General features: G+C 39.0%; 1 protein-coding gene across 9 annotated transcripts in view; it reads right to left on the bottom strand.

Moving 5' to 3' along the window:
• RBM26 (RNA binding motif protein 26) overlaps positions 1-13,799 on the bottom strand; it is a 60,804-nt gene extending 47,005 nt beyond the window's left edge. For 7 of the 9 annotated variants that reach the window (XM_075527001.1, XM_075527061.1, XM_075527070.1 and 4 more), the window contains exon 1: positions 13,279-13,799. In XM_075527001.1, the coding sequence (XP_075383116.1) occupies positions 13,279-13,349 (71 nt within the window). In that variant the 5' untranslated portion in view covers positions 13,350-13,799. The remainder of the gene's footprint in view (positions 1-13,278) is intronic. The other 2 variants (XM_075527034.1, XM_075527043.1) reach the window with 1 other exon arrangement.
• Between the last annotated feature and the right edge of the window lie 351 nt (positions 13,800-14,150).

Below are 14,150 nucleotides of genomic sequence, written 5' to 3'. Positions count from 1 at the left end.
AAAAAAGAAGCAATTAAATTACAGAAGTTAATGTCTGAAACTGGTATGACCAATACATATAGAGGACCAAAACCTTTCCTACCAAAGTAATTGAAAAACACTCAGGAGTATTTTTTAAGACAGAATCCAAATATGTAAGATTGCTAAGTATCACCTTTCTCTTCCAGAGAAGCAATTGCCTAGAGGATGTCCAAACAATATTCCACAGAGCACCTCATAGCAAACTAGAAAGAACTATTTAGAATGCAACAGCTCCAACTGCCTAATAGTCTTAAAAACAATTACAAATACAACAAATACTTCCATAATTTCCCAATGATGAAACCAGTAATTCTGAGTGTAATACTAAGTGACTGCTAACGGGAAAAAGTCAGTCTACCTAATCACGAATACAGTGATACAGCAGAAGTGATCTATGCTATAAAAAAATTCAGACTCTCACAGACACTCTTTCTCTTAAACATGTTTTTAAAGAATCTTATTACTACCTACATATGAACACCATAAAAAGCAGATTAACTGAAAAAGCTTTATTTTGAAAGCCTAAGGAAAAAGTGTTCATACAATATTATCACAGAAATCCCCGTACGAGGTACACAGACAATGAAGTGAAATTTAGGGGATCATTATCCATTTTAGACATCTAAATCCAATCTAAAATTAAGTATGGAGCACTTCAGTGTAGAAGCTGATGGTCTCGTGCACATCAACAAAGAACTTTGAACAGAGTAAGCGGTATATCCACATTAAGTAGAACATTATTTAATATAACTGGTAGAATTTTATTATAATGTTTCACAAATAGTAATCTACAATGAACTTTGTAGTGGTGTTATATAGTAAAACCTGCCAAAGCAAGTGAGAACACTGCAGAAAACCACTTCATGCTTCATAATTCAAAACCAGTAACTAATGAAATGGTTAGACACTGGTTTATCAGGCAGAACAGCAGCATTTTCTTAAACCATTTAATCCCATTATTTAGCACAAACCAAAGGAAGACTTCAGACCCCACAAAGCCAGGCAGGATTTAACACATGCACACTGGTCATGTGATACAGACAGCTAGCTTGTTTGGGTGGCGATCAAAGTTAATACTAGTCTTTTAAAGAACTACAAGAGGAAAAAAAATTGCACTGATGCACCCTCTCTAGCAAAAATAACCGAGAAGTAAAATTAAACTGCGGTCAGGGAGTTGCGCTGAATATGAGTATCACACAAATTCCACTCCAGCACAGAAGTCCACTAGTCATAATGATGGAGTAAAACTGCAGCTCCCAATCTCTTCCACATTAAAACAAGTGACATTTCAATGCTAAGCTTAATTATAAATCTGAATGTTGATCATTTAAATGACATGTATTTCAGACACTAGGTAGAAGAAACCAAATCCTTCACCATATCGCACTACCTAATTCCTCTCTCCAAGGAAGCTCTCCTGCACAGCAAGCAACACTCTCTGTGCAAACATATCCACTGAGCAAAGGGAGCAGATCCATCGGCACCCATCCTCGGGAGATCCTCTGGACAGCCTGGGCCCAGCACACAGAGTGCTCTTAAGTTAAAGGTCGAAACTTCAAAGTTAAGTCAGCATCCTCTAGAAAGCAGGCAATAGCAGAATTTCATGCTGTAAAAGCAACTTGAGCTGCTAGGGGACATACCACAGTATTCTGTATTAGTCTGCACTATTCATAGATACAGGAGATGGGAGTTCACAATCAGTCTACATTCCAGAAGAACCCACACACACTAAACTGACAAAATGCAAATATACACTGTTAATCAAAAAACAGACTGCACACCAACTGAAAATTCTCCAGAAATGTTTTCCTTCAACTACCACATCTGGTCTGCCCCTGTGCAGATTTAACAATTCTTTATCCAGAAGAAAATGCTGTCCAAGCACCAAGTAATCTCAGAAGCAGGCACATAAATAACCTCCTACAATGAGAACAGTAGGACCGCATGGTCTCTTTTATACTGCTAGCACCTGAGCACATCATCCAAGCAGATTATCCGAAAGCCTGATGTTGAACAGTGTTCGTCATAGGCTGCAGTGAGGGTTCTCGTCCAGTACAGCCCCCAGGAGGCCCTAATGCCAGCATTTCATAACTTCTCAATGCTTGAATTTGCAAAATTTTTTTTTTTTTACTGTTCCTTAATGCAACTTCAGTGTGACTACAGAAGATTTTCAGTCCTCTCCCAGTTTCAAGCTGAATCATGCCTCAGAAAAATCAGTGTGCTATTTTCATATTATCTATCTATAGCCATAACAGGAAAACAATTTTTGGGGGAGGGGACACTTTTCACATGATAATCCTCAATTCTTCTCTTCTCCTTTCTGTTCTCCTCAAAAATCAGACAAAACATTACAAGCTGAATTGTTTTATTTCAATTTCCACAAATTTGGTTCTCATCTGATAATACGGTTAGCTGTCACTGTTCAGAATCTGCTACAACTGATCTAAATGAAGACACATACACTCAAAATTATTTAGTGAAAAAAGAAAAAAAAAAGTCAGTCTACAAGGTAAAAACCCACTGCTGTTATCTACTGCAACGTACTTTAATTCTCTAGCTCCTATAGTAGTGACTATACAACCACCTCATATTCAGCTTAAAGTAATTCCTCTCTCGTGAGCAGAGTAGAAAATGGAAGATCTTGTCTGGAAAGCCACCTAGACTCCAAAAGGTGTAACAAAAAAATAAAACAAAAAAATCTCCAAACCCAAACAAACAAAAAATACTTGTTTAAAAATAACAAACAAGTAGTGCTTTCCTCCCTCCCCCCTAGTGATGGCTGTGGAAGTCTTAGCAATATTGTCCGCCCCAGAATGACCTCAGAATTTCAATCCACCCACCCAACTCCAAGATACTCTAAAGAAAATATCCTCAATAAAAATGTACATAAATGTACTTTTAATTTCCAAAACACACAATCACTTTCTCCTGTGTCACTGTCTTAGCATTTATCATTCCATATGTGATACAACCACATATGAACAATGCAAAACAATCATATTGAACTCTATTATTATTATTCAGTATGTCAGTGCAGAAATTCCCCTGTACACAATAGGAAGAACTTACATACTTTCAAGTTAAAACTCTTTATTTTGGCTATTCAACAAATACTATTTTTTAAGAAATACTAACAGACAAGTTACTTCAAATTGATGCTAATTAAGCAATAATGAATACAATGCATTTTGTGGTAGAGTGAGATGGAGAAAATGTTTTTGTAAATTTGACAGTATGATTTTACGTGATTTCTTTTCACTTTTCAAAATTAAAGTGCTAATGATCTTTACACAGCCAAAGGCTGACTTCCTTTTTTATGTACTGACTTGAAACAGAAGTCTCCTCTTCTGTATCTGTTGTTCAAAGCTTGAAAAAAAGCACAAAGAGCTGATCTATTTTCTCCATACTATTATGAAGACAATGCTTGTTTCTGTAGCTAGTATTTTAGATAGATTTAACAAGGTTATAGTCTGATCTTTTACTGCTTTTCATACTCTTATAAAATGTTTTGCCCTTTTTTTTTTTTTTTAAGAGTATGCTAAAATTAAATTGCTAGCAACCTGAAGTGGTGGAAAAGAGGAGTAACTGGTCTCATGAAGTAAAAAAGAAATTTAAACTTCACAGAATTGTGAATACAAGAGGTCTGCCTGAAAATTTCTGTTCCTTATAGCTGTTAGAGTTCTGGATATTATCATTAATGGGGATTTGTTTGGGGGAGAGCTGCTTTTTTTAAAGCAATTCCTTTCTACTTTTTCATTCAAACTGAATTCTAAAATGTTGTCTATGAATTCTCCATCCTTTGGTTTAGTCAAAATCTGCTGGTTTGGATTATAGGAGCCTTGAGTTTTTCTAATAAACAAGTTCTTATGTTCTCTGGTTTGACAGTATTTTCTTACAGAATAGCAGCCTTTGTGTTGTGAATAATATGCAATATGCTTGCTGTATCTTTATTGTGCATACATGGATTTTTCATCCATTTTGAGCTAGCTTTACCAGTTTTTCTAAACCTCTGTCTTGTATTTTATGTTCTTATAGTCAACATAGTTTTAAGTGATGTCACTTTAAAGAAAACATGAAAGGCACCCATGCTGATGGCAGCAAAACATACTGTGTAGCACAAGGATTTATCATACAGTATGTATCATGCTATATTCCTGCAGATAAGATTCATAGAGAAAGGTCCTTAATTGACAATTCAGAAAAATGAGAAAAATCAGAATACCACCTACACATTTCAAATAGTCTAAGTTGCATTCAAAATTTAAAATAAATTTATATTTCAATTCTAGTGTTCACTGAATGATACACATTTTCAGTTAGATACAGGTTTGAATCCTTAGCTTAACTTGGATATGGTGCAGTACATAACAATTCTGAGCATAAATGGAATTTGTGCATTAAAGTGTGACAGAAATTTAGACATAACTTCATTCTTATGCTATAAATTTGGCTACTAGAAAAATGTTCACATGCATTTAAACATGTAAAACAACATTTCTCAACTTTGGATCCCACATCTACATCCCCTCAACCTTTTGTAGGCATGTGCTACAAGCAGTAATAAGCACCAGTAATCACATAAATTTCTCCTCCCATTTCCTCTTTCATGTTTTCTTTAACAAACAAACAAAAACCAGTTGGCACAAGTAATCTGAACTAATTTCCACTGCAGCAAGTACAGCCCAGTGTCTGCTACAATTAAACACCACAGCATGTTTTCTTGCACGCATTTTCTGAATATATGATCCTAACTAGTAACGCTAAATGTTTTCACCTCTAGTAATGCTTTTTTGCAGAGTCTGTACTCTATCAGTCAGAGAATATGCAGCGTCTACTGCTCTATATTAAACAAGGAAGACTGCTCTGGTAATCCTGCTTTAATAAACAGTATTTAATATACAGGCATATATGGAAGAATTCTCTTGCTAGAGCTTTACATGTTCTTCAGAGAATGATCTGGACACCTCCAACTGCTAAACACCAGAGAAGAGCTTCAAAAAGGAAAGTAACATTCAATCAAATATTTTGTTCAGTTGTAGGAGCAGGAGTTCACAACTGCAACAAACCACACAGAAAACTTCAAAATCCCTCTTTCAAAATACTTTGTTTCTGATCTCATCTCGTTTTGCAGTCATTACTTGAAATTACCATTTCAAATAAAGAAAATAAAGCAGAATAGGAAAGCTGAAGTTGTTACGAGTAAACTTAAGCCTTAAATATATATATTTTTTTAAAATAATGAATGTTTGAGAAGGGGAAAGTAATTTGGCTGAAGAGGATTCACTTCTCTGTACAGGTTTTTTTTTTTTAATTAAATACTTTTCAATTCGTTAAGCACCACTCACATCTATCCTTTTCAGATTTACGTATTTTAAAATATAAAATACTAAATATGTTCTGAGAACCCGCTCTGATTTTTATAATCACCATGCAATTACAGGCATCAGCCTTAACTTACAAATTCAGTGGATGTGGAATACATATTAAAGTTGTTTGCAAAAAAATGTTACTGGTGTAGCTATACATACAAAACCCCTTACTAACAACAGAGCTTATACTGACTTAGAAAGACTTTGCCAAAAGAGCTAAAAGTACTTCAACAAGGCAGATAAGCTAAACCAGCAAAATACCTTTGTACATAAATATTGCATAAGAACCATTTTAAAAGCTACTGAATAGAAGTATACAGTAAATACCTCTCAAGCCTTAAGAAAGAATAAAGACAAACTTGGACTACAGTATGCTGAGGACGTATTTTGGCAGGTTAGTGCCTATGAATGTGTTTAAACATCAGCACAAAAATACATATTAAAATGAGAAACAAAACATGCTCTTTGAGTATTTTTAACGTAAAAAGTATCAAAAGGGAAGGCAGATCTGAAAGCCTCTGCTGGACTAAATATTCAACCTCTAACAGAGAACTTTGGGCACGTCTTCCCAACAGGGCCCTGAACTCTCCACCAAGTAAATGCTGAACATAAGGCCACTAGGATGACTGTTACAATACTCACACTGACAGCAAAAAAACCAAACCAAAACAAAACCAAACCCCAAAAACCCACCTGATTAATTCTTTAACCAAGAAGGAAGAAATGCAAGCAATTAAAAAATGGCAAGCAGACTCAAGAATGATAGTTGTGAAGTTGATAAGAATATACCTGGAAAATTCACATATTTAAATAGCTTACTAACGTTGCCTATCCTGCTCCAGCCTGACGTCCTTGAATAAAGTTTTCCAACGTGACAAAGCACAGAATGAGTAAAGATACATATTCTAGGTATACTACATATATACCAAAGTGAAGCCTTTTAAAGTATTAACTAATTAGCTTGGGGAAAGGTCTGAAATATCTAAACCCAGGTATCTTCCTCTCAGAAAAACCCACATCTCCAGTGCTATGAAGTTCCTCATGCTGCAATTCATCATTTAAGTCAGTTCTTAATAAGCGAAATAGCCACTTTGAACTGGAGCCTTAAAAAAGTAATTATTTCTGGTAATTTTTTTAAAAGTAGTATCTACAGTATTTGGTGCAGACGTGATACTATGGTGCTGTAGTAAACACTACAAAGATCAGTTTAACAAGAGGATAATCCTTTATTTTGCTAAAAATCTCATTGGCATGGCAAAACAAACTGCTGCTTACGTTTTACAGTTATTAGACAACAACTCAACCATTACATAGAAAAGGAATTTGATTTTTTAAGCTTTTTGGCAATATAACTTAATTCATACTTTTCTACATGCCTTTTCTATGAAAAAAAAAACCCCAACAACAAAAACAACCTAGTATTCCAAAGTCTACTCTCTGGTGAAAATGTTTGGCAAATGTATGAAAATTCCCAAAGGAAGATATACATAAGTAGTGTTTAACTACGGGGTACATAACCTCTTTACCATTGGGGGGGGGGATTCCCATGCTGAAGCTGTCAAACTGTAATCTGACAGTTTTCACAAAATGGACACAGTTACTCACTTAGGGAAAAAAGTGTGCTTGAGGGAGGGAGAGGAGTGAGGACAGAAAAGAAACTTCCATAAAGTTTCCTTCTAACGGAAAACACTACTGTCCATTTCAGATATATTTAATCGCCTTTATTTCAAGCTAATGCCAAGACCCTCAATCTAGACTTCATTTTGGACACAGCTAGTGCACACAGACTATTTTTTTTAAATGGTAAAAGAAACTACATGATGGGGGGGGTTTCTTCATTTTTTAAAATGAATGTACGATCAAAAAGGTGCTGCAAGCCCTGAAACTAGTTCCTTGACACATTTAAACTACCACAATACATTTAAACCGCAAAAGCATGTCTAAAGTCCTCCAGGCAGTGAATGGTCTTTCTGTAAAGGAAGTAACATGTAGGTGCATGTTATTTGTTGTACTCTGATCCTGAGAATTTAAAACCTAAATTTCAGAGTCTAGTTTTGTTGCCTAAAGATTAATATTTATACTTCTCTAGAATACTGCCCAGTTCTTGATGTTAACCAAGGTGGACATGGTTACGTTTGAAGGCTGAGAGACATGCTTTGTATTTACAGGACTGAGTGGGTGCAGTAAAATTTATGTTGCATATTGGGCACAGCAGCTAGTCTAATTTAGGCAGTTCTACCATTGTTCTGTTGTGTTGCTACTAAAAATGATCTATAAAAAGCTACAGCGTTCAATAAGTAAAATGAATGACAGAATCATTCAGCAAGATCCGACTTTTATCTTGAGACACTACTGTAGATGAGAAGGATCACTCCTGTAATGCTCACTTTCATTAACTGTTTAACAGTACTTAAAGTAATAGAAATACATCGAGGAATGCAACAGCCTCCAATGCTGTTACATAAGTTATTGATGTCATTAGAATAGTTCTAAATTATGACGATATCCAGATGTGACATGTTCATACAGCTGCAACCAGTAACCAGCAGCTTAAAATGCCACCTCTAGATTCAAGACAGCTCTCATGAGGCAGAAGAGCTGTCATCTTGCTGCTTGTCCAACACACATTCAATGCAGAAAGCAAAAATCATCACAGTGTCTCTATGACTTGCGATGCAGCCAAGGAGTTCCATTTCACTGCTGGTGTTCAGTGTAAGAACAAAAAAGGTTTCCTGTAACAGGAATAATTTTCTCCTCTTTATTTTCTGCTTTCAACTACACCTTATAATATCAATATTTTAACTCTATCATAGTATTTTTACAGACACTTAGCAGTACCAGCACTCTAAATTAGGAACCTTGATTTCTCAAATGCAGCAGCTCTCCATGAGTCAGGTGAACAAACTATCAAGTTTCATAACAGATGTAGAAGAGTAACTTCACTAGTGTTAAGAGAGGGACATACCCATGACATGTATTTGTGCTTTATTTATCTTACTTATAGATAGCTTAATGTAAAGTGTTAACAGAATAAGTGAAATCAAGAGAAATATCTATTGCTTTTGAACTTAGGAATTTTCACAGCAAACGAGAGTGAAACCTCCTGGTGGGCCGATGAGTGTTACAGGTAGGATGGTGTGCCACATATATGTGGAAAGGAATGCTGAAGTTTTTCATTTTAACTTATTTCTATTCTTTCAGTATCTTGGCTTATTCGCATATTCCTTACACCATTGTTAAACCTTTTTTATTCACTACCTTTCTTAAGTAACTGGCTGAAGATAACTAACCAGTAACCTATTAACAACTAAGCAATTATCCAAACAGCCAAAAAATATGGTGAGATTTAACAAAGAAAGGTTGAAAAGCATGACAAACAAGAAATAGAACAGTGAAGGCATAACTGAATGCCAGAGCATATTGACTGTTTGCCATAAAATATTCCAATGATAAATATAGTCAAAATACTCTTTAAATAATTTGGGTTTTATTCCCCTGACATAAGTAGTTACAACACCATGATCAATTACAGAATTAACCAATGCAAAAAACCTTTCCATTTTAATGAGGTATGCCTAAATACTGCATAAACATTGGTTTAGAATTTTTTTCATCTTCCTTGCAAGTCTGATTTAGTACATTAACAAACCTTCATAAAAATGTAAATACAGTGAAGTGGAAAAAATTAGATATGGGAGCCTTAATCAAGTTGTAAGTAAAATTCAGTGGGCCAGCGGAAAATTTTAATTAAATTTATTTTACACAAAGTAATTAAAAACAAGAAAATTTTCCACTCTAAAGAATTAGGGCAAGGGGGAGAACATTGCAGTGTCTGACAAGGCAAAACGGTACATGCAGCATTACTACAAAAGAGCTAATCTTTTCACAGGTAAAGATTCAAACAAATTCAAGAAAAAAAATATGAAAAAAGACATCCCTACTTGGAATTTTGCCAAGCCAGATCCTGATATTCCAGCAAGGATTATATACACAGTTTATACAGGATCTGGAATGCACTTGCAGAAAAGAAACCCATCACAATAGATATGGCTCAGTGAAGACCTTGTTAGTACAGAAATTAGAAGTGACAGACATAAGGTTATATTCCAACTTTAACATTATTTTCAAACACTTTACAGAAGCCATGCCATGGACAACAAAAAGTGTGTAACACTAGAAACTAAGCATGCTGCTGTCTGCAAGCAATGAAGACAACTGTTGACAAATGCCTTCTTTACAGAGCTGACTGGAGTTGAACATACAAGATAGTTCTAGTCAACAGCCACAGCACAAAAAAATACTCTTGCCACTTTGTTTACACTGGTACTACATTCACATAGATGTATCTGTAATGGTTCTATGTGCATACTTAGTAATTCTCTGCACACCAAACTGAGCTGCTCAAAGAGTTATTTCCAAAACCACAAAAGCAACGTCTCTTTGGAGAACTGTAGAAAGTTCCTAGAGCTCTACCAGCCTCAAGCAGAGCTGGACTGTGTAAATGCTCCAGCACAGTAGCATTTGCAGTTTCCGCCTCACTGCAACACAACCAAACTCAGATAAGGAGTGTTTATATGGAGGATCACCAAGGCTTTCTCAAAGGCATTAGAACAGTCCAAAACAAACACCACCATCACCACCCCCCAAAAACAAAACAAAAATTCCAAAACTTAAATCCTCCATCATCCCTCTCCTCCAAACATTCTTGTCTATGAACAGTGTTTCCCAGAGGCACCATGTGAAAGCAATCCAACAACCAAATGATGTCCAGTCCATACAATTATATAATACACTTGTTTCATTACACTAAAAAGTTAGCATTCTTGCTAATGCTTTAAAATAGCTTAAAGACAAAACTTCATAATAAAATGAAACAATCTTTACAGATATTGCTATCTTCTAGTTCTGAAACATTGTTTCAGAAGCAGACGTGTTACGGCCTTTGGAACAAGCTATACATCCTGATTAAAAACTGCTAGCTACTTGGAAAGAGGCAACTTGGAAAATAAAGCATGTTCTAACTACTCAGCTCTAGATAACTAGCACATAAATATAGACCTATATATGTGTGCATAAAATTTATTTATGTATCTTCTTAAATGCACTTCTCCCCTTAAAACTACCGAGACAACACCTCCATAATGAGCTAATAGTGGTGTCTTCCTTAGTCTAGTCAGGAAAGAGCCACGAGATAAAAACAGTTGGCACTTTTTCTTTTTTTCATTAAAAGGAAAAGATGAGTCAAAAATTATTTTCAGGTTATGGTAATACCTCCAGACAATCAGCACTTAGGGCCTCATTGTACTAGTACTGCTCCAACAGCAGTTATTTCTTTAAAAGTAACTTCTTTCGAAGTAACTGCACACTAAAATTTTCATACAGCCAGAAGCTATGGCTGTAGGCACACATTTCAGGTAGCTGAGATCAGAAGCAGCTCCAAGAGTATTTGACTGCTAGGAAATGACAATACTTCTCCACTAATTCCAACATTTACTGGAATAATGCAGTTACATAGGACACTGCACAAAACTGAATGACAGCTGAATTTAACTGTCCCTACTGGCTTGTTTCCTCCCAAAGCTAAAAATTCAGAGAACTCAACATCCTCCAGGTCAGCAATTCCCTACCCCATGACATAGTTTTCCAGCATGAGAGCCACATTTGAGCTACTCATGCACCACATTTAACTTAACAGAAACATGCTGGTCCTTTAAATGCTAAAAAGGCAGAAAACTGCACTGATCACAAAAGCTGAAAATCCCAATTTCATCCTTGAACTGCTGACTATCACTAGCCAGTATCACAGTTCAATATTCAAACAAATAGAGAAACATGGAACAACCTGAGTTTGTTATCAGGATAAGAAGTTACTACTACACATCACTAGTGAATGGAGCTTGAGGGGAAAGACTGAGGAACCATACTGACCTCCAGCTAAACAGTATCTGGCAAACTTTTGATACTTTTTATATTGTGAATAGGAAAATTTTATTATTCACTGGTGAAAATTAAACTTCAGCTCCTGATGCGTAATACTCAAGAAAGAGCAGAAGAACAGTATAAATGAATTTTGGATACAGATCTACAAAAATCAAAAGAACCTAATGTATTTGCTCAATAAAGGGATTCTGAAGTCAACTGAAGCCCTCCTGTAAACACCACTAGCAGACTTCCAGTTTCAGGTTTCACAGAATTTAAAAATGCTCCTTGTAAAATGTTTGAAGCTAACATATCAATCTCCATCTGCTGACCAACTGAGGGGTAAGTGTGTATGATTTATAATTTCAAATTACCAACATGTATTTTGGAAATGACAAGATTTTCCGAAGTGAAATATTGCCTGTTCCAAGCCTCTTGACCAGCACACTCTAAATACTGATAACAAACTGCTGATTGCCATTAACAGAATATTCATGCAAGAAAGTATCCAGAGACTAACAGGGAGCATTCTGCACCAGAAGACTAGCTGGATCTATTACCACAGAACACAACGTGCTCTGCTATTCTAATATTACCTTACCAATGTGCTCTGTTATTCTAATATTACCTTACATTGACCCAAGAGGAAGATTAATTCACCTTCCCCAAACTACACCTTTACAAGAAGATGCATTTTTTTTTCAAATAAGAAAAAAAAAATCCTACCACAGTCTTAAGGGTCAAACCCTTTTATATAAAGGCACTCAGCATAATTTGCCACAAGCCTAATTCAAAGTCCACTGAAATTAAGTTCACAACTCATTTATTTCACTGTGGTTTGAATTAGGTCCTACGGAAAAAAAAGAACACCACACCCCCAAAAAACACAAGTGAAGCTCTCCTAAAAATGTCCCAGCATTTTATAACTTATTCAAGTTATTTCAGCATAAGCCATACAAACTGTACCTGTACCTACATATACTTAACTAATGCCCACGGAAGCCATAGAGCAGACTTCCCCCCCCCCCCCCCATTTGATAGCATCAGACTAAAACTGACAGTGGCCAAACATTTCAGGAAAAAAGTTAATACCAGAATTAATTTGTAAGTTCTAGTTCTATTGACTCAAATCAAGCTCCAGCAATTTAATTCAGACATGTTAAAACAGTGTTTCAGAATGACAAGTCAAGTGCATGCCTTGATCTAAAATGTCTATAGACACCATACTTCCAAAAGATGAAACCTTCACAACAAGTTCACATCTCGGTTCTACTAAAATATCTTTCAGAGAAGGAAGACACAGACTATTTGCAGAAGAGCCCCAATTACTCACACGAATGTTATGCTTAGAGGCCAAGCAGGTATTCACAAATAGGCAAATTATTCTCTGGGGCTCCTACTCCCAAGTGCTCCACTGATGCAATTTTTATTCGGGGGAGGGAAACAAGAGAGCGTCAAATATTCAAAACGACTAAGAACGACGTGCGACGAGTCTATGGAAAATGCTCCTGGGAAGATCTCAGGATCCTGGAAAACGTCCCAACGGCACCTGAGCTCTCAGAGAAGGTCACTGGACAGGGCGGCAGGCCGTGGTTATTAACCGGGCCTCTACGGGGGCTGAGAGCAGGGAACGGCGAGCTGCACACGCAGACACACTATCTCCCGCTTACCCTGGGCTACAAAGGGAAAGACGAAGGCGGTCGCTAGGGGGGGAAGCTGCATCCTCCGGAGAAAGACGGTCCTACCTCCCGGCCGAGGACGGCGCCGGGAGAGCGGGGAAACGACGTAGCCCCGCGCAGGGCCCCCGCAGGAGGCGGCCGGGGCAGAAGGGCGCTGGGAGGGCATCTGCCGGGACGCCCTCACGGCCCTCTCCGGCACAGCGTTTCCCTCCCCGAGGATCCCCCTCTGTTCCAAGAGAAGGTTTATTTTGGAGAGGGCTGGGGAGAGAGGAAGGGTCGCGACTACTCACATGGGCTCCAAGGTTTTGCTGAGCCAGGATTTCAGCGCCTCGAAGTTTTCTATGATCATTTTAACCACCATCCAGAGCGGCCCAGGCCCCCCGCCTCCTCGGCCGCTACAGCAGCAACAACGGCGGCGGGGTCCGCACCGCCCCGCCGGTCGGGACCCCGGCTCCCGCCGCGCCTCCCCCCACCCGCCGAGGCCGCGGCCGCCTCCCGGTTCGGCAGAGGCCGCCTGGCAGGGGCCGGAGGCCCAGCGCCACGAAGGGGGCGGAACCAGCCGAGCGGCGGCTGCTCCCTGCGGGCCCCGCTCTCGCCGCTCCTTTGCCGGGGAGCACGGCCCGGCCGCTCCGCAGTTCCCCCCCGCCTCAGCGGCGGGCGGAGGGCAGCGCGGCCGACGGGCCTGACGAGCGGCGGGCCCCGAGCGCGGCTCCGAAACGCGCGGCCCCCCCCTTTCCCCTTAGCCGCAGAGCAAGACGGAGTGAGCGAGCGAGCAGGTAAGATGGCGGCTCCCCGCTGTCGCGAGAATAAGGAGTCTCGCGAGGACGGGCGGCGCGCGGGGGCTGCCGGGAGGCGGGGCCGGGCCGGGCCGGGCGGGGCGGGGCAGGGCAGGGCAGGGCAGCGGTGCTGGGGTGCGGCCTGTGGCCGCCATCGGCGGGGCCCGGGTGGGAGCGGCCTCTGGCAGCCCTCCTGTAGAGGGGAGAGCGGTCCCCCGGCCGCCCGGGTAGTCGGGAGAGTGCCGTAATAAAGAAGCGCGCCCTGGAGAAGCAGGAAAGGAGGCACAGTGAGTGCCCCCCCCTCCCCCCCGTGGCGCGAACTCCGGTAAATGTTTGCAACTGACAGAAAAAATAATTTTATTTCTTTTTTCTTAAAAGGTCGGAGT

Source organism: Mycteria americana, chromosome 1 (genome assembly GCF_035582795.1).
Source record: "Mycteria americana isolate JAX WOST 10 ecotype Jacksonville Zoo and Gardens chromosome 1, USCA_MyAme_1.0, whole genome shotgun sequence".
NCBI lineage: Eukaryota > Metazoa > Chordata > Aves > Ciconiiformes > Ciconiidae > Mycteria > Mycteria americana.
This window is presented reverse-complemented; position numbering and strand designations above follow the sequence as displayed.